Source organism: Sminthopsis crassicaudata, chromosome 3 (genome assembly GCF_048593235.1).
Source record: "Sminthopsis crassicaudata isolate SCR6 chromosome 3, ASM4859323v1, whole genome shotgun sequence".
NCBI classification, from domain to species: Eukaryota; Metazoa; Chordata; class Mammalia; order Dasyuromorphia; family Dasyuridae; genus Sminthopsis; species Sminthopsis crassicaudata.
The window spans coordinates 5,561,308-5,584,252 of NC_133619.1; the positions used below are offsets into that span (position 1 = coordinate 5,561,308).

The 22,945-nt window shown below is 47.0% G+C and overlaps 1 protein-coding gene across 2 annotated transcripts in view; it reads right to left on the bottom strand.

Moving 5' to 3' along the window:
• Positions 1 to 22,137, bottom strand: part of CLDN16 (claudin 16) — a 34,360-nt gene extending 12,223 nt beyond the window's left edge. The window contains exons 1-4 of one of the 2 annotated variants that reach the window (XM_074297874.1): positions 21,512 to 22,137; positions 6,195 to 6,297; positions 2,656 to 2,820; positions 536 to 727 (exon numbers count right to left, since the gene is read on the bottom strand). In XM_074297874.1, coding sequence (XP_074153975.1) covers positions 536 to 727; positions 2,656 to 2,820; positions 6,195 to 6,297; positions 21,512 to 21,625 — 574 coding nt within the window. In that variant the 5' untranslated portion in view covers positions 21,626 to 22,137. Of the gene's footprint in view, positions 1 to 535; positions 728 to 2,655; positions 2,821 to 6,190; positions 6,298 to 21,511 lie in introns of both variants that reach the window. The other variant, XM_074297875.1, reaches the window with a different exon arrangement.
• Positions 22,138 to 22,945: the final 808 nt, after the last annotated feature.

The window sequence follows — 22,945 nt, forward strand, 5'->3', positions numbered from 1 at the left end:
TCTCTCTGCTTCCTGCCCTTGCCAGTGGGCAGCATATATGAGATGCTTGGAAAATGCTTATTGATATTGAGATTCAGATACAGCAAGGACCCAGAATATTGCCTACATGTAAGTGGTCTTTAATTAATATTTACTGCATGGATATTTATTGGGGATCGATCATGGACCTAGCGTATAAAGCAGAAAAAAAGGTTCTGAATGCAGCCAGATGGATCTTGTATAAGATAAAAGAAAATGAGTTCTAGTTCCAGCTGGCCCCCAAGTTTTGGGGTTAAGGGTCAATCATGTCTTACATAGTTAGTATATGTTAAGCATGGCTCACAAAGCAAGGCAAGAACAAGGCCCTGACCTACAAGGCTCATATTCTAATGGGGGGACGCAACATGCAAAGAATTCTGCTCATACACAATACGTGAATGGAAATCGAGGATCATCTGAGCATGGAAAGCCTTAAAGGTACCTCCTTAAAGGGGCAGTGTGGAGGAAGGTCCCTGAGAGTCCCTAGGATGTGTAACTAACATCCACATTTATTTACCTTTAAAGAGATAAAGACAGCAAGTAAGGACGGCCCCGGCCAAAAGGCAGCCCAGGGCCCCCGCCATCCCGAGCCAACACGACCAGCCGAACTTGTACTGGATGCCCAGAAATATGTTGTGCAGGACCAGGGAGGTGCGTTCCACGTAGACATCGATGGCGTACCATACAGAGCCAACAATCCCGGGGACTCCTGAAACACAAGGGGATGCTCAGAGACTGGCCAGAGCCTGGGGTCTTGGCTGCAGGGGTGCTAGAGGGGCCTAATGCAGCCTGCGTGCCTCTCTTGCACTGGGGAGGGCGGCTCTCCTCCAGAAGGCCCTGAGGAGCTCTGGCTGCTGCTCTTTCTCTTTGCATCCCCAGAACGTAGCAGAGTGCCTTTCACCTAATTGGAATGAATAAGGAAATCCATGTGGAGAACCCATCGCCTACACCATCCTCCAAAGTTAGGGACAGGAAGAAGCACCCTACTCCCATCCGCTCTCTTTGCTTGTCTATGTGATCCTGGACAGGTCCTCTGACTTCTCTGTGGGGAGGCTCCTTATTTATAAAATGCAACTAATACACACGACAGCACCTGCCTTCTGGGATTGTTAGGAGGCTCCCACAAGATACTGTTTTCAAAGCATTTTGAAAATACTCATATGTCATTTATCATTATTAGTTAACAAACAAAATGATAAGCAAATAATATGCCAAATATATTTATATTATACAGAATATCCATTTTGGGTAAAGTGAGCATTATTTAATAAGATAAATATATGTATATTATATATAATAAAATAATAATAAACAAATAACAAATGAAGCAAGCCTTGTTTCCACTCTAAATCTTCCATCCTGCATTCTCCAATTTTTCTAAAAACCTCTAAAAAGAGAGGAAAAAAAGAATCCCAGGGCTGTTAAGATGCTTATTTTCTGCCCTCACACTGAATAACAAATTAAGGTCAAATTGACCTGTGTGCTTTCTTAAATAAAATGTTTTATTCACATGATCAGGTCTAAAATTCTGTTTTTTTTCTTACGCCTCCCTTGGCTCTGTGAGAGAGGGGATGTAATTGGTCAGGTAAAGCTTGGGGTGGAAAGGTAGGAGCTCTCACGGCTGTCTTTACCTTCCCAATCCCTAGGGGGCCACAGAAAGGTCCTTTTGTCCACAGTTTTCTCTTCTGCCATGTGGGGAGAGAGCATCCACTGTGGTCTCCTTGGAGACAGCATCACAGGACGGAAACATGTCTAGCTGTGGACTAAAAGGCCTGCATTTGTTCCTGACTTTTCCACTTGATTTTGTACGTGACATCGGGCAAGTCACTTCACTTCTCTGTTCCTCAGTTTCCTCTACAGGTCCTTTTCAGCTCCAAACCGATAATCTATGAGTTTTTTTCATAAAGCCAGTTTTACATTTATAGATTTGAGGTATTTGAAGCTTTCACCTTTTCTTTTTTAATATCCTCTAGCATTTAGCACAGTATCTCACTTCATTGCCTTAAGTTGCCATGATTTTCCTGGGGATGGCTGCTCACGCCAGTCACTGGATCTTAGATGGTTTTTGAGCCTCCCTATGCCACAGAAGTCATCCCTCTCAGGCCATCTTGGTTATGGATGTCTCCGAGGTTAGCCAGGGGGATCCTCAGGAGAATGGGCCCCTAGTCCCCAGCCAATAAACAAACGATTCCCCTCTGGAAGTGTATTCTGGAGCTCTGGAAGCCCCTGTATCCCCTTCCCTGGAGACCCCCTGGCTATTTACATCTCTGGAAGGTTTGTGAATGGGAGCTGAATGGGGGGAAATCTTCAGGTTGGCATCGGGGTCTCCCCCAAAGGAAGCAACCTCTTAATTGTGGCGTGCCATTCTCAGAGTCTCTGCACCCCATGCACTGGGGGGCTTTGTTCCCTCAAAAGCAGCTCAGTTTGGAGGGAGTCAGCTTGGTGAACAGGAAAGAATTCTGCTTTCAGAATCCAAGAGCCTCGCTCCACCACTTGATGGCAGCAATCATTCCCCCTGCCTGGGCCTCAGTTTCCCCCTCTGTAAGACGAGGTAGTTGGAGTGGATAACTCCTGCCAGAGACCCACATTCTGCCATCGCTGGGTCATTGCTTCCCCCTCTCCCCATCCCCCCAGTACCTGCTATCACCAGCAAGATTCCGGCCACAAAGCAGATCCGGAACTTGATGAGAGGCTCGTTGGGGAGGAATTTCACGCAGTGCAGCCCGAGCAGCAGGGACAGGAAGCCTAGGGCAGCCAGCAGGTTTGCCGTGATCATCAGCGCCCGCGTCACCACCAGCTTCACTGGAAGAGGAGGGCAGGGGTCACTGTGGGGCACAGCTGGGGCATACCAGGATGGCCACTTTCCCCTAAAAGCTCTGGACTGAATCAAGCTCTCTTGGGTCACCAGATTGTTCAAGGGCAGAGGACCTGGATCCTGGCACACAGAGGGGCTGGGATTCTGGCGCACAGAGGGCTGGGGCACTGGCACAGAGGGCCAGGACCTGGCACATAGAGGGCATGGACTGACACACAGAGAAGAAGGATCCTGGCACTCAGAGGACAAGCACCCTGGCATTCAGAGGGCAGAGCTGGCATGCAGAGGGCAAGGACCCTGGCATTCAGAGAATCTAGACACTGGCACACAGAGGGCCTGGATCTTAGGCACTGCCATGCAGAGGGCAGGGATCCTGGCACTCAGAGGGCATGTACACTGGCATTCAGTTAGCTCAGCAAGCTAGTGGGGCCTGCCCATCAGTCTGAGAGCAGACTCCATTCAGCACAGACAGCAGCAGTGTCCCAAAACACAAAGCTCCAAAAACGTTTTTTCCTCCTTTCTTCACCTCCTAAAGAAGATCCTGTGACTTGAGACTAAATGAAATTTTGTTGCCAAAAAAAAGACCTGATAAAAATGGAGGCTGGGGGCCAAGTGGGGATGTGGACATCGCTGGTCTCACCTGGAAAAATGCCCATCAGAGAAGGCAGATCTAGCAAGAACTCCCCCTCAGTTCCCAGCAGGGCCCCACCAAGGAATGCTTGAAGCTTGGGGTGAACTCCACCATTGTTGGGGAAAAAAGAGAGAGGCACAGGGCACGATCCAGCGGCAGCCAATGGGAAAGAGGGATCCCATCCCTCAAAGGGCTCAATCTTGGCCCAAGTAGAGGTCCAGTTGGGGAGAAGGTACGGTAGCAATCAGTTTTTAGGGGTGGCCTGGGGCAGGTGTGGAGGTCTGAGACCAGAGAGTAACCATGGAGAAAGACGCTGGATCACCATGGAAGGAACTCTCCATCTCAGGGAGGAAGCCCACTCTTTCCCTAGATTTTGGCACCCTGGCACAGAACCCCACTGGCCATAGTTTAGTTAAACTCTTGGCTTCTTTCAGAACCTTAAGCTGATCTATGGTATTATTTATCTGATCGCCTAACTCTCAAAGTCTGTGCTGGGAGGGAGGGAAGAAGGCTTTCCATGGTTTTACTGAAAGCCTTGCAGTCAGAACGATGCTAAAGGGAAATGAGTGACTTGTGGGCCGGCATTAATTCTCTTCTTGAGCTTGAACACAGGGAAGATGATACGGGCAGGGAGGATGTTTTCATTTCTGTGTTCCTCGGGATCAGAGGTGATTTGGAGGCTGGGACTAAGTAATCATGCTGGAGAAGAGATGCCATTTCCTCTCAAAAGACAACGGAGAGAAGGAAGGAGAAGTGGCAGCCAGGTGGGATTAAGTCCGGAGACTCAGGCAAGACTTACAGCCACATGCTGGTCCATAGAGGGACCGTGCTTGAAATGATCAGGAGGGCAGATCTGCTCAATGGGAATGAGCTGTCCAGCCTTCCGGCTCTAATTCTTTGCCCAATTTAGCTCTCATTAGGAATCCAGAATTTGTGTGTGTCTCTTAAACCTTCAGAATCTGAGAAGATATGGGGGAAGCGGGGACTAAAGTCCCACAGCCGGAAAAATAAAGTCAGGTCTCTGACTGAGTGGGGATCTGGAGGCCAGACCCTGGCCATCCTTGGAAGGGGAGACTGCAATGGGCCAGTTCTCTGTAGAACACCAGCTTTTCAACTTGCAGTCCCAGGATCATCTGAGCAATACAAAGTAAAATGGGTGTCAGAGGCAGGGATGTGCTATGGAAAGGCAGAGTCAGTCAAGAAGTTCTGAGTTCGAATCCTGCCTCGGACTCCAGCTGCGTGAGCCCAAGGAGATAATTCCATCCTCTGTCACACTTTCCTCATTTGTATGGCCTCTGGTCACTAAGATCCCCTCCAGTTTTAAATCACTGATCCCTGATTCCTGAGTCCAAGTTTCATCCCATGCCATGAGTCCCCAAAGAGTCAGATGAAATTATGGACCGGTATTTAACCTCAACGTCTTTTTATTGAGGTTAAAGTAAATCACAACCCAAGAAAAAGTCATCTATAGAGAACGTGCTTAGGAGAAATATATAATGGGTGGGATTGTCCCTCCCTCCTTTCCTTCTCCATGCTGATGGATGGCGCGAGGCGTTCTGTATCAGCAGGAAGCACATATACATTTTCATGCTCTCTGAATTATGCGGCCTCATTCCCAGGCAGACGCAGGCGCGCCCTGAGACATAACTCTCCCGCAAAGTGAGGAAACGAACGGGCTTTCTGAATTATGGTAAACATATTTCAGGCAACTAGCTCTAAAATGGCGGTGATATAAGTTCTCCCGAGTTACCTTGAAGGGTTGCTGCTCTTCCCCTAAAAATGATTTTCAGGGAAAGAGACAAGAGTTTTGCTTTATTTATCACAGGAAGTGCAGTGGCCTGGAAGCTACTGTTCCAGCGGGGACCAGAACCACAAGGTGGATGGGCCCACTCTTCTGGACATTCTCATTTTGTTTGGTTGCTGAACTGAACTGGATTCTCCAGAAAGTGGAGAGAGGAAGGATTGAGAGAAGCAAGAACCACGGTGGCTTTTTTCTGATTATATTTCCTTTCTGCTACATGGGGAACCTTCTCACAGATCCAGATTGTGAAAACTTGACTATCAGGATGGACGCACCTTTTTATAGTCTTTAGAGCCAGCATCTCCAACTTTGAGGGTTTGTTTAGCATGTCATGCCCATTTTCTGTTATTTCTTTGTTGTTGTTATTTGTTTATTTTTTTGTTTTTGTTTTTTTAGAGGGGAAGGAAGAGTAGCAAAAAAAAGTTCTTTTTGGCAATAAAACTTCTCAAGGAAGAAATACGAACTTTTGCTCTCAAAGATATGATGGGAATCTCTTAAATAGTGGCCATATTGTTCATTCTTTTTTTTCCTTGAGGCAGTGGGGATTAAGTGACTTGCCCAAGGTCACACAGTTAGTAACTGCTAAGTATCTGAGGTTAAATTTGAACTCAGGTCCTCCTGAGTTCTCTATCCACTGAGCCAAGTAGCTGCCCCATATTACTCATTCTCAATATGGCATCCCACAATGGAATAATATGCATTTATACACACATAGATACGTGGATATAATTCATTCTAAGACCCACATAGGTCCGAATGTTCAAAACAGACATTTTTAATTCGACAAGGCTGTGTGTAAAGCAGGATGGGGAGAAATGGTTCAAGACCACTTTACAAAACTAAGCCCGGGTTGGCCAGGCCTCGAAGGCCAGGCATGGGCTTTAATACCTGGGCCAACAGGGAAGGAGGTCGAAGGCATACATACGTACAGGGATGCTCTGCCAGGATAGAGTCATACTCGTCACACGTTCGGATGCCGTCGAAAGCATTGGTGACGCACTCCCACCAGAGGCCACGGCACTTGGTGCTCACCTAGAGGCAAAGAAGGCACCGTGTGAAAGCCGCTCCACGGACACACAACAGTTACTCTGGATCAAAGGCAGACCTGGGCCGCTGGGCTTCGGATAACACAAGGAACCGGTCAGAAACGTGCTCTGAATTCTGTTCCTTCCCAACCTGGAACTCACCGGCTCTACCCTAAAGCACTCTGGTCAATCAATAAATATTTGTGCCATGAGGAAGTTCGCTCACTTCCTGATTCTTAATGACACTCGTCATGAGGGGAGCAGCTAGAAAACAGGGCTGAGGGTAGTGAAGGAGCCACGTCTACCTCAGTCCCTGAATGCTGGTTTTGTCCGGAAGAAATCGATTTCCCCTCTCTGGCTTCCCATTCCCCACATCTGGAAAATGGAGACAGCGATGGATAATCCCTCTTCCTGCTGCTGTAAGAATCCACTGGGCTTCAAATTTGTTCTAAAGATGATGGAAAACATCACTGAATTGCTCATATGAAGAATACCGAGGATGACTATTGTATCAATAATGCATAATGTTAATACATATGAACATATCATATTCTCAGACTCTCAGATATTGAATACTCTCCCTCTTTGGCCTTTGATGGAATCCCACCAGCTCAGCTCAGGTACTATCATGTATCTTGATTCTATCCCAGCATGCCTCTTGCCTGTGTTCCCTGCTCTATAAATCATTTCCACTATATTTTGTACAAGTTTTATAGGTATTAATGGACCTGGTAGATCTTCCTAAGAGGATATAAGCCTCTTGTTGGATTTAAAGCTTCCTGACTATGTCTTTGGGCTCCAACTCTCAGCCCATAGACTAGGTACTTACTAAATGCTCCTGGACTTTATTTGAATGGCCAAATGTTTATCTTGCTCGGAGTCATAACCAGAACAGCTCAGCAAAGAGGGCTACCAGTATTCCAGCTCTAAGGAGCTCAGGGCTCACCCCTTCCTCGATCCCTAGCAAGATTACAAATGCTGCATCTGGGATGAGGGTGAGAGACAAACGGAACATTAATTTCTGCCGGGCTGACAGCTGCAAACCACTTTACCTTGGAAATGCCGTGCCACGGATCCTAACCAACTACTTAGCGCTAAAAGGCACCGAAGCCCTGAGACTTTTCATAATTTATCCATAAGCTGAAAGTCACGGTAGATTTCTCAGAATTGTAAACATGCCAAGAGAAAATAGTTTGGAGTGTTCTTGGGAGAGCTCATGCATATTGAGCAAGGTTAATATTTTTGTTCCTTCTGCTTCAATTAGTGGTTCTTATTACTTTGGAAAACGGGAATAGCTTTAGTCAATTTTAAACAAAAAAAAATGATCTCTGGGAATGAAAAACGCAGATATTGTTCCAATAGAAGGGAGCTGGGTGGATGGGAGAAATTAAGAGAGAAAGCTTGGGTTGAGGACTTGGGGGTGAGATGTGGAAACACGTACCCTTAAAAAAGAAATTATATCCAAGAACGCATAAACAGGGTTCTCCTCAGCATTCAGTGGGAATCCTGGTGAATGATAGGTTAAAAAAAAGGACAAGAGCATGTGACATGTCTAGGATGATATTTGGCTAGCCCCTGGTCTGTGAGCTCCCTGATCTAAGGTCACTGGTGGTCATTCCCAAGTCTATTTGGATGAAAGGGGTTAAAAAGGTCATTGCCATCCAGATAGAGCCACGGGGATAAGCTAGGGACTGGGTTTGGGCCTCTCTTTGTATCCTCAGCATGTAGGACGGTGCTTGCCGCAGTGCTCAATAAATATCTGGTGGCCAGCTCAACCTGCATCAGTGTTGTTGTTGTTATTATGGTTCGGTCATTTCTGTTATGCCTGATGGTCCAGGACTCCAAGTGGGGTTCTTTTAGCAGAGATAATGGAATGATTTGCCTTTGCTTGTCCAGCTCATTTAACAGATGAAGGACTGAGACAAACAGGGCTAAATGACTTGCTAGTAAATAATGTCTGCATTAAAAACTAGGAGACTGTCTTCATGGTTTAAACTGTTGAGTGCTCTGTACAGTCCCCGGGTCTTGCTGGAAATCAAAGGCTCGAGCGTAAGAACTACTTGCCTGACTGTCCATAATTCCATTTGGGGTTCTCTTAGCAGAGATAATGGAGTGAGTTGCCATTCGGTGTCCAGTCCATTTAACAGATGAGGGACTGCAAACGGGGCTAAATGACGTGCTAGTAAATAATGTTTTCAAAGTTTAAACTGTTGAATGCTCTGTACAATCCCCAGGTCTTGCTGGAAACCAAAAGCTTGAGAGGAAGAGCTATTTGCCTGACTGTCCATGACATCCTTTGGGGTTTTCTTGGCAGAGATAATGAAGTGGGTTGCCATTCCTTGTCCAATCCATTTAACAGATGAGGGACTGAGGCAAATGGGGCTAAATGACTTGCTAGTAAATAATGTTTTCAAAGTTTAAAGTGTTGAATGCTCTGAACAAACCCTGGTCCTGATAGAAACCAAAGGCTTGAGGGGAAGAGCTAGTTGCCTGACAGTCCATAATTCCATTTTTTTTCTTAGCAAAGATGCCATTCCTTGTCCAGCTCATTTAACAGATGAGGGACTGAGGCAAACAGGGCTAAATGATTTGCTAATAAGTAATGCTTGAAAATTCACTGTATTAAAGGCCTCGTTTCCAATATATATATAACTTAATTTATAAGAAATCAAACCATTCTCCAATTGATAAATGGTCAAAGGATATGAATAGACAATTCTCAGATGAAGAAATTGAAACTATTTCTAGCCATATGAAAAGATGCTCCAAGTCATTATTAATCAGAGAAATGCAAATTAAGACAACTCTGAGATACCACTATACACTTGTCAGATTGGCTAGAATGACAGGGAAAGATAATGCCGATGTTGGAGGGGATGTGGGAAAACTGGGACACTGATACATTGTTGGTGGAGTTGTGAATACATCCAGCCATTCTGGAGAACGATTTGGAACTGTGCTCAAAAAGTTATCAAACTGTGCATCCCCTTTGACCCAGCATTGCTGTTATTGGGCTTATATCCCAAAGAAATACTAAATAGGGGCAAGGGACCTGTATATGCAAGAATGTTTGTGGCAGCCCTTTTTGTAGTGGCTAGAAACTGGGAACTACGTGGATGCCCATCAGTTGGAGAATGGCTGAATAAATTGTGGTATATGAAAGTTATGGAACATTATTGTTCTGTAAGAAATGGCCAGCAGGATGATTTCAGAAAGTCCTGGAGAGACTTACATGAACTGATGCTGAGTGAAATGATCAGAACCAGGAGATCATGGTACGTGGTAACAACAAGACTATATGAGGATCAATTCTAACGGACGACGCCCTCTCCAACAATGAGATGAACCAAATCAATCCCAATAGAGCAGTAATGAACTGAACCAGTTACACCCAGCAAAAGAACTCTGGGAGATGACTATGAACCACTCCATAGAATTCCCAGTCCTTCTAATTTTGTCCGCCTGCATTTTTTATTTCCTTCACAGGCTAATTGTCCACTATTTCAATGTCTGATTCTTTATGTACAGCAAAATAACTGTTTGGACATGTATACATATATTGTATTTAATTTATACTTTAACATATGCAACATGTATGGGTCAACCTGCCATCTGGGGGGGGGGGAGGGAGAAGGAGGGAAAAAGTTGGAACAAAAGGTTTGGCAATTGTCAATGCTGTAAAATTACCCATGCATAGATCTGGTAAGTAAAAAGCTATAATAAGTATTAATAATAATAAAATAAAATACTGTATAAAAACTTGGAGACAGTCTTAATGGTTTAAACTATTGAATTTCTACATAGTCACTAAATCCTGATAAAAATCAAAGACTTGAGTGGAAGAGCTAGTTGAGGGCATTCTGACCCAAAGAACCAGAAAAGTTGCTGAGTCAATCAGCATTTATTAATCACTTACTAGATACCTGGCAAAAGCATCCAATCCTTACTCTGCACTGGAAAAACACCAAAAATCTAACAAGGGAAATGAAGCTTGTGCACTGTAGCAAAACAGAGTGGTTCTGGTTGGATAAGGTTCATCTCAATTCTGAAATGTGTGGTCCTGACACCTTAACTCCCCAGTACTCAAGGATACGGTCACATTTAACCATCAGAGTTTGGGAGGAACTTGGATTATTGTCAACCAATCAACAAACACTTTAAAAGTACCTACTATGTGGGGGCAGACCGGTGGCACAATGGATAGAGAGCAGCTCTGAAGTCTGTCTCAGACACTTAACACTTCCTAGCTGTGTGATCTTGGGCAAGTCACTTAGTCCCAGTTGCCCCAGGGGAAAAAATGACTTACTATGTATTTGACATAGGATTTAAATGTAGTTATCGCTTCCAGAAGAGCTTGCATTGTTTAGTTTAAGCTGCAGAGGCTGCTGGGTGGTTAAAAGGTCCTGGCGCTAAACTTGGATTGATGCCGATATTAGCTCTGTGACCCTAGACAAGCGACTCAGGGCCCCCAACCTTAGTTTCCATAGCTGTAAAAGAGGATAATTAGAGTGCCTCCCTCCCAGGGGCTTGGTGAGTCTATGGAGATGATGTGCAGAAATTGCTCTGCACCATAGAGAGAGACCTCACAGGATGGGGAGAGGTCTCTTACAAGTTTTCCAGCAAGCACCGGTAGCTGCAGCCCTAGAGCCTGCCTATTTGCACTCCCCACTGAGTAAGTCCATTTTCCTCCTGTGCTACTTCAGACAACCTGGGGGGAGGATCATTGGGCTGGAGACCAGGGTCAGTCCAGGTGGGGGCTGTTCTGCTCCACCGCCGCCCCCTCCCACCCCCACGCCAGTGCCTCTTCCTGTATGAGGCAGGTTCTGTGTAAGGCGGCCCCCAAGTCCCGGCAGGCACGCCGAGCTCGGCCCAAAGAATGTCAGGCCGGCCTGCAGCAGGCCCAGGTGCGGCCATTGTCAGGGCTATTGATCATTTACCCGCAATGAGCATACTTAGACCGGCAATGAGCTCATTAGAGGCCAAAAGGAGCCCCATTCCGTTAGGCATTAATGCCAGGGGCACCGCTGGCCACTGACTCTGGTATTCAGCCTCATTCGTACGTGAGAACAGGGGCCGTCATTAACCCGGGCCTGTTAATGGGCCACTTAGGAGAGACACCCTCAAAGGTGCCTTTGTGCAGGGAAGACAAGGTGAAAAGCCCCTATCATGTTCGGGGAATTTTGAGCCTCCGAAGGGGGAGGGAGGCTGCCCGTGTCACAGCAAACTGCTGTCAGTTGTGAGCTGAGAGATTGGGCTTGGAGAAGGAGCCTTTGGGGAAGAAAAGAATAATGGGCCTCTTCAAAGTTGGGGTGCTCCATGATGTTTTCAAGGCAAGCTCCTTGGAGGGGGAGTCCTCAGATGACCAAGCAGTATTTCCAGCCCCTACCAGCTCTCTCAAGTATTGATGCGGGGTACCTGACATGGGCCGAGGTCATCCCCATCCACCCCAGGGCTGGGCCCTTTGCTTCCTGGAGAGGAGGTGAATGACCTCACCAGAGGGGAAGCTGGGAGCTCTTTGCTTTGTTGGGGACCGCGATACTTTGGAAATCAAGAGAAGCCCTTGTCTTCGAATGCACGGAAATGTGACAGAGGAAAAGACATTGAAAAAAAGGCGTCAAAACATTTTAAGAATAAATTCATAGGGCAGCTGGGTGGCACAGTGGCTAGAGCATCAGGCCTGAAGTCAGGAGGACCTGGGTTCAAATCTAACCTCAGACACTTAACACTTCCTGACTGTGTGATCCTGGGCAAGTCACCTAACCCCAATCGCCTCAGCAAACAACAACAACAATGACAAAAGAATAAAACCACAGACTTCCTAAAATCGTCAGGTTAAAAACACATTCACGAGAATGACACGGGTCATCTCCTAACTGCCTGCCGTGACAGAGAGGATCATCCCCATTCAGCCTGAGCTGGTGCCACTACCAGGGAAGGCAGACTGAGGTAGAAGGGGCCTGGAAGGCCTTCGCCTGTCCCAATCAGTAAGAAATGCAAATGTCTTTGGTGTCTCACCCAATAGGGGGCGGCTGGCACCAGTAGGTGCTTAATCAATGCCAGTTGAGTGCCGGAATCATCCAGCCTTTTATGGAAAGCATCCAGTAGACAGTGAATAGCCACGCCCTCCCAATGAAGCCCAACTCCAGCTCAGAAGCTGTGGCTTCCTTTTTACTGAGCCAGATTCTACCCTCTGCTTAAAATTCATATTTCTTCCCTCCTTTCAAATAATTGGAGACATTATGATCCCCACACCATTGTCTCTCTCTTTTCCATATTAGTGTGACAGGGCTGGTTCTTTCCATGGTGCTTGAGCACCGCAGCCATCCTCTCAGGTGATCTCCACAGGGGCCCTCGGGGGTAGGTACAACTTGTTTTATTCTTCTCTCCATTTTATAGGTGAAGAAAGAAGCTCAGTGGGTTGATGGGGCTTGTTTTGGGGCTACAGCAGGAAGAGAGCTCAGCAGTGGTCCAACTCGATGTTTTCAGTGTACAAATGGGGAAATTGAGGCCCAGAAGGGGGCCATGTAGGTCAGAGGGAGCTGACAGATTATTGGATCCCGGGTCCCCCTTCTTCAAGCCCAGGTTCTCACACTGGGCTGCCGCCTCTTAACTCCGGACTTCCAGTATTACAAATACACACCTGCCCACCCACCTGCCCACCACTGACTGAACTCCAGCTCTGTAGGCCTCCTCAACACTGGGAATGACTTCCCTGTCACAAGAGAAGCTAGGATGTGCCGGGAGAAGTGTTTTCCACCAGGGAAAATTGATCTCCCTGCAGAGATGTCTTTACATAGATGAGAGAATGACGCTCAAGTAACAGAGGGCTTCTCTCGACCCATAAACCTGCTGGGCCCCGGCCCTGTGCTACGGAGCTAATCCAATAGCCCCCGCCTCAAGAAGCTTCCATTTTATGAGGGAAGGCAACACGTAGGTAAAAAGTAAGTAGCTGATAGAATCCAGGCCTCTGGCAGTGTTGGGGAGGCAAGGAAGGCATTCTGGGAGTTCTGGGAGACTCGGAAATGCAGCATTTCCAAAAGTGACTCCTAACCTTTCCCCCTGAACTCCCTTATCTTCCAAATACTTCTGCCAAAGGCTCTGACTCCAGGCTCCCAGGTCCATGACTTCAGCACTGGCTAGATTCTGCAATCCCCTACATTCCCATGGCCAATCAGGGCCAAATCTTGCCACTTCCACTCCAGCTCTCCTGACCCGCTCTTCTTCATTCAGAATGGAAGATTAGAAGCTCAGGCTCTCATCAGCATCACTTGGAGCCCAGAGACTTGTGGCGGCTTCCGTCACGGGCCCTGCCTCAGGTTCAGCCCACTCCGAGGTAGCAGACACAGACAGAGGGACCTAGAGAGCCAGTGGCTGCCCCGAGGGACAGGGCAAAAGTCAGCACCCACGTGGGCTCTGGAAACCCTCCCCAAACTAGGATCTTTCCGATGTAAGCAAACATTTCCTCCAGCACGCACACGCACACATACACTCACACTCACTCACACTCACCATGCACGCACACACACACATACACTCACACTCACTCACACTCACCATGCACGCACACACACACATACTCTCACTCACATTCGCTCACACTCACCCTCACCACACACACATACACACACATTCACACACACACACATACACTCACATACACACATACAGTCACTCAAATACACACTCATCCTCACACTCACACACTCATGCTCACACACACGGACGCCTTCTCTCTCTTGTTCTCACACAGCTGGTTCATCCTCCAAACCTTCTCCCTGACCGTCCACCAAGCCTGGAATCCATCCCTTTCTTAACTGCAGCTCCCAGAAGCCCCCTTCCCTTTCAGACACAGAGCGGTCCTCAGCTTGTGCACGAATCCTTCCCTGAGCTTCCTCCCAAACCAGCAGGTCTAGAATTCTGCTACAAATCTGTGTGTATCCAGTCGCCGGTGTACATATGTATCTGAGTACTCTGCACAAACATGGATAGAATTACTTTGTATATAGAATAATACCCACAGAGTCCACAAGCTCGGCTCCCCCATTTGAAGCTGAGCTCAGTGGGCGTCCGTTTGCTTTTGCTTTGTTTCCTTCTGTCTACATATCTCCCCGCTCCCTGACATAATCTTAATAAGAAGCTGTGGGCTGATTAATGTATTAATGGCTGCTCAATAAATATTTGAGTGGCCAATCATCTGGACAAATGAATATTCTCTATTGGAAGGTGCTGTCCAGCATGGAGGATGTGCCTCGTCTTTATTAGTGGACATACTAATGTTTCTAGGGACGTCTTCTTCTGAGCCTCAAGACTGCCTCACGGTGAGCCTGGGTGTGGAAGGCTGCCCTCGGGTAGCAGATAGCCTGTGATAGTCTGGGAAGCTCTTGCTCATTCCGGAGGTCTCTTCCCCCTTGACTACACGGGGCTGATTTCAGGTCCCAAGTCCTTCTAGCAGGGCCTAGGGGGATCCCAAGCTCGGTCACTGGAGGAAACTCCCCTGGGACTGAGTTCCACACCAGATCCTTCAAGGACGGAAACTCAGTCTTCAACTGGCCTTGAACAAGTGGTTGAATCCTTGCGAGCGCAGGCTCTTCATGGACATGATGGGACTAATAGGACTATTTTTGTTGGGTGTCTGGAGTTCAAAGACCTTCACGACCCCTCCCCCTCCCTGACCTTGTCCAGTCTTCTTGCATCTATGCATGTCCCCACCCCCACAGACTCCCAACCCCCTAACACTGCCCCCTTGCTCTTGTTCCCCAAACAAGTCCATCCATCTCCTGACCCCTGGTGTTTTCCAAGCCTGGGAGGTGCTTCCTCTTTGTCTCTGGTTTCCTTCAAGAGTTTCAACTAAACATCCCACTGCATACAGAAGCTTTTTCTTCCCCCCCCCAATTCTGACCCCCAACACTATCTCCAGCACATCCTGTTTATGTATTTTGCTTCTTCACAATTGTTTATGTTATCTCCCCCAGGAGACAGAACTTCTCAATAGCAGGAACTATCTTTGGCTTTCTCTGTGATCCCGGTACATGGTAGACTACTAGGAACTGACTGACCCATTTGTACTAACAACTTTGAAGCAGTGTTGAGTAACCAGAACTCTGGACCGGAAGTCAAAAAGTCCTGAGCTTACCAGCTGGGTAACTCTGGTGGACAAGTCACTCAACTTCTGTTTGCCTCAATTGTCTCATCTGTAAAATGGGAATCATAATAGCATGTTTTTACAGTCAGGATTGTTGTAAAGATCAAATGAGAAAATCGTTTTAAAGCACTAGAGAAGTGCTAGCTATTGTGAGCCAGCTATGATGACGGGGAGGAGGAGGAGGAAGAAGATAAGGAAGGATGGGGAAGAAAGACTTCTGTATCTTTCCTAATTTTTATCTTTGTTGCTTTGGACTAGATCTGGGATTTTGTGAGAAGAGGAAAATCACAGCTGAGGGAAGTCCTTCTACCAAAGCAGGTCAGCACTTTCACAACTTGGGAGAGATTCAGTGGATTGTCCACAGTCTCTCGGACTACTGTCTGAGTCAGAGGCAAGAACTGAAGTCATCTTCCTTTGACAGCAAGACTGGCTCCCTATCCATTCCCCTACACTGCCTCTTCCTTTTATTAAATGGGATTCATTTGGATTTCCAAAGCAACTATTGATTTCCATATATCAACTATAAGTGAGAAAGGGAAGTGGCAATCATCTTAGAGATGAGCAAACTCTATGGAAACCTAGAGAAAAGATCTAACTTTCTCCCAGGGAATCCATGGGCCTCAAACCCCAGCTCAGATCTTGACCTAAGTGGCTGAAATAGGTCCAAAGGAGCCATGGGAGAAGCCCAGTTCTGCCAACTGTGTGATTTATAGTTAAAATGAGGGGGTTGGCCAGAGGGTGTGTGTGTGTGTGTGTGTGTGTGTGTGTGTGTGTGTGTGTGCACATGTGTGTGAGGGTCTTTTTTGACAATCAGTCTGGTGAGTTCTAGAAACCTCTCATAATTGTGTTTTTCAGTGAATAAAATAAAATACACAGGATGACAAAGAAAAGTATAGTGAAATATAGTTGACAAAATTGTATTTACAAAAATCCACCTGGGCAGCTAGGTGGTACAGTGGACAGAGCATCAACCTGAAGTCAGGAGGACCCGAGTTCAACTCTGACCTCAGACACTTAACACTAGCTGTGTGACCCTGGGCAAGTCACTTAACCCCAATTGCCTCAGGGGGGAAAAATCTACCTCAGATTAAAATCCGCTGAGAATCTATGATCTATTAGAATTTATTTTTTAGCTCCATATGCAAAGATTCTGAAAAACAAAGCCAAATAAAAGCCCTGCTGCCTTGGTGACAGTGGGGAGGTCCCAACACTTCTGTTGGAAGGAACTTTCAGATTGCTGCCCAGACTTGGAGCCCCCTCTCCCTGAAGGCCTCTGGCAAAGGCTGGAGAACCTTTGGTTGGCTGTGTGATAGACTGACTTCTTTAAGAACCTCCTGCTGAGGTCCCCTCCACTCCGGAAGTTCTCTGATTTCTCTCAGGCTCATCTCTAAAGTGAGCTGAGCGTTCACTAACAATCTCTCCACCTTTTTATTTCCCTCCTGTGTGCAGTCCATTGCACACAGAAGCACTCAATAATTGTCCTCCAAGTGAACAGAGTCAAGCTTCTCTCAAGTTTCCCTCTGAATGAAATAAATACCTCACAGACACCTGAGTTGCTCCCTTGATCCAAGAGGCTCCTGAGCAGAGCAGTGAGTGTTCCAGAATGTTCCCTGTCTGCCAGAAATCAAAGGGAGAATGAGCTACAGGCTTGGCCACGGCCCTTCGCAGCTGCCTCGCTCACTTAGAGAAGGGGATGTCCAGGGCAACCATCAGCACTCTGTGAAGGGGCAATTGAAGACATGTCTAGAGGAAGAGGGAATCTCAGACTTCCGTGACCCCCTGCTAGAGAGACAGAAACTTCCCAGACTGGATTCCTTCTCCTGCTCCTTGGTTCTACCCACATCACGACCATGGATGGAACCTTGGAAATTCTCACAAATCTCTTGGACCAAAGAGAGCAAGAACTCATCCCAAGGACATGAACCAGACTGTGGGTTATATCTGGGCTGATTATGTGTTCTGTCTCCCTTTAGATAAGAAGTTTCTCTTTTTATTGTTTTGCAACACTTAGCACCAACAGGATCTGGCGTGTGGTTGGTGTTTAATAAATGGTTATTGGATTAGATTGTAGAGGTAGATAGGTTGATGGGTAGGTAGGTTGATTGGTAGATTATAGAGGTACGTAGGTTGATGGGTAGTGTGTGAGTGTGAGTGTGTGTGTGTGTGTGTGTGTGAGTGAGTGTGAGTGTGTGAGTGTGAGTGTGTGAGTGTGACTGTGTGTGAGTGTGTGTGAGTGTGAGTGTGTGTGTGTGAGTGTGTGTGTGAGTGAGTGTGTGTGTGTGAGTGTGTGTGTGAGTGAGTGTGTGAATGTGAGTGTGAGTGTGTGAGTGTGTGTGAGAGTGTGTGAGTGTGAGTGTGTGGTGTGTGTGTAGTGTGTGTGTGTGGTGTGTGTGTGTGTATGTGTGAGTGTGTGTGTGTGTGTGTGAGTGTGTTTGTGAACTGCACAGTGGTAACTTTTTAAAGCTCCACAAGTAGATAGATGGCTATAGACAGACAGAAAGATAAAGAGATGGAAGAATAGGTAGAGAGACAGATCTCAATAGATGAGTAGATATAAAGAGAAGGGTAAATAGATGTTAGAAATGGACAAATGGGTGTGTATTAAAAAATGAATAGACAGATGGTGAGATTAAAAACAACAGATTATAGAGATTGACACAGCAAACTATTAAATGGAAATATTATAATTGATAGATATTTATAAGTTAGACAAAAGAAAGATGGACATGTAGATAGATGGAATGATGGATGGGATGGATGGATAGATAGACAGACAGACAGACAGACAGACAGACAGACAGACAGACAGATAGATAGATAGATAGATAGATAGATAGATAGATAGATAGATAAATAGATAGATAAATAGATAGATAGACATAGATAGATGAAGATTGATAATATGGTGGATAACATGCTAGGGCAGGAGTCAGGAATATCTGCAGTTAAATTCAGTCTCAGAAACATCCTACCTGTATGACCATGGGCAAGTCACTTAGCCCTATTTGCCTCAGTTTCCTGAACTGTAAAGTGAGCTGGAGAAGGGAATGGCAATCACTCTCATATTTTTACCAAGAAAACCCAAAGGAGGGTCACAAAGAGCCAGACACAACTGAAATGACTAAACCGAGAGACAATAACAGAGAGAGATGGGGAGAGAGACAGACAGAGACATACAGAGAGTGGGAGAGAGAGAGAGATGAAGAAAAATAGATATATTAGTAAGTCCTTACTATGTGTCAGGTCCTGCATTAAATGGGGGGGGGATGATAAATATAAAGGGACAAAATAGTCCCTGATTCCAAAAAGTTTACATTTGAATAAGGGCAACAGAAAAAAAAAAAAAAAAGCCAGCACATGAGATGTTCTCTTAGCCTTTTCAATACATCATAACAATTTTGTAGTTTGCCTTTTTACCATTTTGAAAATAACCATCTTGAAAATAACAAGATCTCCAACTAGCAGCCTCATCTTTTGGGTTTGGAGGGAGGACAAGCCTAGGATGGGATGTCCCCCTCACCTCTTCCTAGCTGAGTGACCAGGAAGTCAGCTTCCCCAGAGTCTGAGTTCTTCCTCCTCCAAGTGGCCATAAGTGAAGGAACCGCCTTCAATTCAAGGATCCTGTGGGATCTCCAGGGGGACGGGGCTTTGTCAACTCTGAAGTTTCCACGATTCTTTTGAATGCCAGTCACCGCTGTTGGTCTCCTTGTCCCCTAATATTCCACCACATTCCCATCAGTTGTGTTTTTCCCGGTTTTACCCGACCGTCTCTGGCTGGCCAAGTGAAAGCGGCGGCTCAGCCAGTTTAAGCTGAACTGGATCCAGAGTCGGTGAGAAACTAATTAAAAGGGAGACCTGGTGCTCTCAACATTGGCAGGCTCCCTTCCCTCACCCCTCCTTTCTGGGCTGAAGAAGGGCTTTGAAGCTCTGAGCTCCCCAGCCTCCCACCCCCCAGAAGCAAGGGCCCCTTCTTCCTGATGTTCCAGTTAAAAGGAAACAGAGCTCAGCCGTGCTCCCTTTGAAAATCAATTCTGTTCCTTGGAATTCAGGTTCAAGGACATCCATGGCCAGCTTAGACTCCTGGCTAAAATTGTGGCTGGGCTCCAGTCCAGCCTTCCAAACATCCCGCCCCCTTTTCTGATCTCTTTTTACCTGGGGAGCAAGAATTATTGACGTACCCCCAAAGCAGCTCTCTGGCAACTCCCAGCCTCTGCATCTTAAAATGGCTTTGAAATATGGGGCAAAAGAGAGGAGGGAAAGATGGGGGGCAGGGAGATGTGCGTGTGTGAGTGTGTATCCGTGTGTGTGAGTGTGAGTGTGTGAGAGTGTGTATGTGTGTGTGAGAGAGTGTGTGTATGAGTGTGTATGTGTGTATGAGTGTGTGAGTGTGAGTGTGTGAGTGTGTGAGTGTGTATGTGTATGTGAGTGTGTGTGAGTGTGTGTGTGTATGAGTGTGTATGTGTGTATGAGTGTGTGAGTGTGAGTGTGTGTGTCAGAGAGTGTGTGTGTGTGAGAGAGTGTGTATGAGTGTGAGTGTGTGAGTGTGTGAGTGTGTATGTGTATGTGAGTGTGTGTGAGTGTGAGTGCGTGTGTGAGTGTGTATGAGTGTGAGTGCGTGTGTGAGTGTGTATGTGTATGTGAGTGTGAGTGTGTGTGTGTGTGAGTGTGAGTGCGTGTGTGTGTGTGTGTATGTGAACTGCACAGTGGTGACTTTTTAAAGTTCCAAAAGCCGCTTTAATAAAACAGACATGGATGTCTATGCAGACGTATGTACGTATACACCTGACACGTGTGATTTCTTTCTAGTTGATAAGGAAATTGAAAGCCTTTTCTCCGTGTTCTCTTCTCCTACATCAGCTTTCGGAACAGGAAGATAAAGCTGCTCCCTTGAGGACCCTTGTGTTCATCCCGGGGATGAGAAGAGATCCCTGACAAGGGGAAACCGTCCTGGGCCAAGTGGCCTGGGCTTGAGCCGCTCATTAGGGCTGCTGATAGATCTGCTGCCCCCACCCTGGGATTAGCCATATCCCCGTCTGGCAGCCGTTCCTGGACAGTGGGGGCTCTCTGACTCACCTCTCTCCATTTCTATGGCAACAGAGAGGCTAAGTCCGCTTCCCCAGAGAGACATGACCCAAACAAGCCTTGGATGTGGCCCTAATGATCTTGGCGCGGGGGGCGGGGGGGGGGAGGGAGGAGAGATCTGCTGCCAGGAACGGCTTCTTAGGGCAGGGCAGAAAGCAGAATTTGGGGTCAAAGGTCCTGTGATCCAAACCCCGACCTCTGGCTCATTCCCTGTATGACCTCCAACAAACTGTTTCAGCTCTAGCCTCGGCTTTCTCATTTATAAAATGAAGGGATGGGACTGACCCCTTTGGCATTTTTCCTGGTACTTGGCTCCCCCATCAGAATTTAAGCCCTTTAAGGGAAGGCTTGGTACCTTCTCTGGAGACCCAGAACCTGGTTTGGGTGGGGCTCTGGGAGATGCTCAATCAAAACTTGCTGGTTAATTCCAGGGATTTCCCTGCTTCCCATCTCTGAGTCCCTGGTTCAAATCCCAGCCCCACCTTGCACGGTCTGTGTGACCTTGGGTCCAGGACCCTGACAAGCCCATGCATGGATGGGAAGGAGGTGGCCAAATGAAGCTCTCCTCCCTCCTTCTGCTAGGACTAAATTTCCTGGAGCACAGGAGAGCCCGCAGAGCTGCTCTAACTTCTTCTCTTGAAGCTGGAGCAGCAGAGCATTTGCCACAATCATACAAGTTGTGGTTAGTTTGGGGATTTGAACCCAAATCTTCTGCTTCTAGGGCTCTTTATACACCAGCAGCCTGCCTTTTTTTAAAGCCCTGCCCCCTGATTTCCAATTCTGTCCTGGGACCTTTCTGTGTCTTAGGGGGTCCAGGACACCTGGATTGGGAGTTCACATTTGGGGCTCCAGCTCTCCTCAGGTAGTGTCAATGCTGCCCAGGAGAGGAGAGCTGGGATCCCAAGGGAAGCAGAAGAAGGTGAGAGCCCGTGAGGTGTCTATACCAACTAGGGAAAGGGGAAAGGGGATCACCAGGGAGGATCCTCCATCTTCTTACCTCCAGGGAGTCGTCAGCATTCACCATCCAGCAGTCAGTCCAGGTGGCCACGATCAAAAATCCAGCCGAGAAAAACGCCAAGCAACACGCCACGTACTGGAGAAGGTCCCTCATCCTGCTTGCAGAACGATCGCTCACTCCGGGCGGCGGGGCAACATGAGCGAAAGCCCTCGGACCCGGGACCCGGCAGCCCCCACGCCTGCCAAAGTGGCCTGACTCAGCCAGTGCCCAGAAGCGGACTCGTCAGGCTTTTCCCATCCCAGCCTTTGGAACCAGCCTTCAAATCGCAGCCAGAAAAATCCCATGCCCTCCTTAGCCACCAAATGGGTCAGAAAGGTCATTATCCTGAGCAGCCAGCAGCCAATCAGGAGGGAGAAGGCTAGATCAAGAGCCAGTGAGGCCTTGGGCAGGATGGGGGAAGGACCTTCCATGGCCCCCAGTGCCCGGGCTGGAAGTGAAGGCATCCATGGGGTGAGGGTCCCCGGACGCTCTTGTGCCGGTTCCAGAAAGAAGATGGAGGGAAAGAAATCCGCACCCAGCCTGAACCGTGTAAGCTGATCTCTCCGGGGCCTCAGGGAAAAGGGACTGGAACCCTCCCCTGCTGGACGAGGGCTACACACTTGACTGGGCACAATTTTATTATTGGGACTATTTTAATATTCACTCAGTACTTAAGACATCCGGGGCTCTGATGAAATAGCACTGAACAAACCTTTGCCCAGAGGACTTTGCATTCCAAGTGAGGGGGCAGGCAGCTGGTGGCCTGGGCCGGCCTGGCTCCCACGGGGAGGAAGGGGCTGTCCTGGAGGGGCAAGAAGGAAAGCAGGGATTTAAGGGAGTCTGGAGTGGAACCTAGGGAAAAGTTAATCCTAGTAATAGCTACTGTTTGTGTAGCATTTTCGTATTTGCCAAGGCGGTTACCTACATGCTCCACTTTGTCCCTCATTATGATGCTCTGAGAGAGATGCTACTTTCTCCTCATATTTCAGAGGAAGAAAACTGAGACTCAAAGAACGTAAGTGACTTGGACAAGCTGATAAGGTATCTGAGGCAGGACTAGAACTCAGGGCTTTCAGATCCAATATTGTTTCAGAGTTTGCCAAGTTGAAGAAAATAAGAGTGGCTTTTTGAAGAAATAGTAAGTTTTATTTATTTATATATATATATATATATATATATAATATAATTATAATATATTATATAATATAATATATTATGTAATTATAATAAATATATATCTATCAGTTTTGTAGAACACTTCTTTCTATCATCATTGTATGATCAGGAAACTTGAACTTAGAGAGTTCTAGTAACTTGTCTGGGATCACAGAGCTAAAATTGATCAAAATTCAGGATTCAAATCAATAAGCACTTATTATGCACTTACTACATACACTAGGGCTCCAAGGAAAGGCAAAAGGCAGCCCCTGTTCT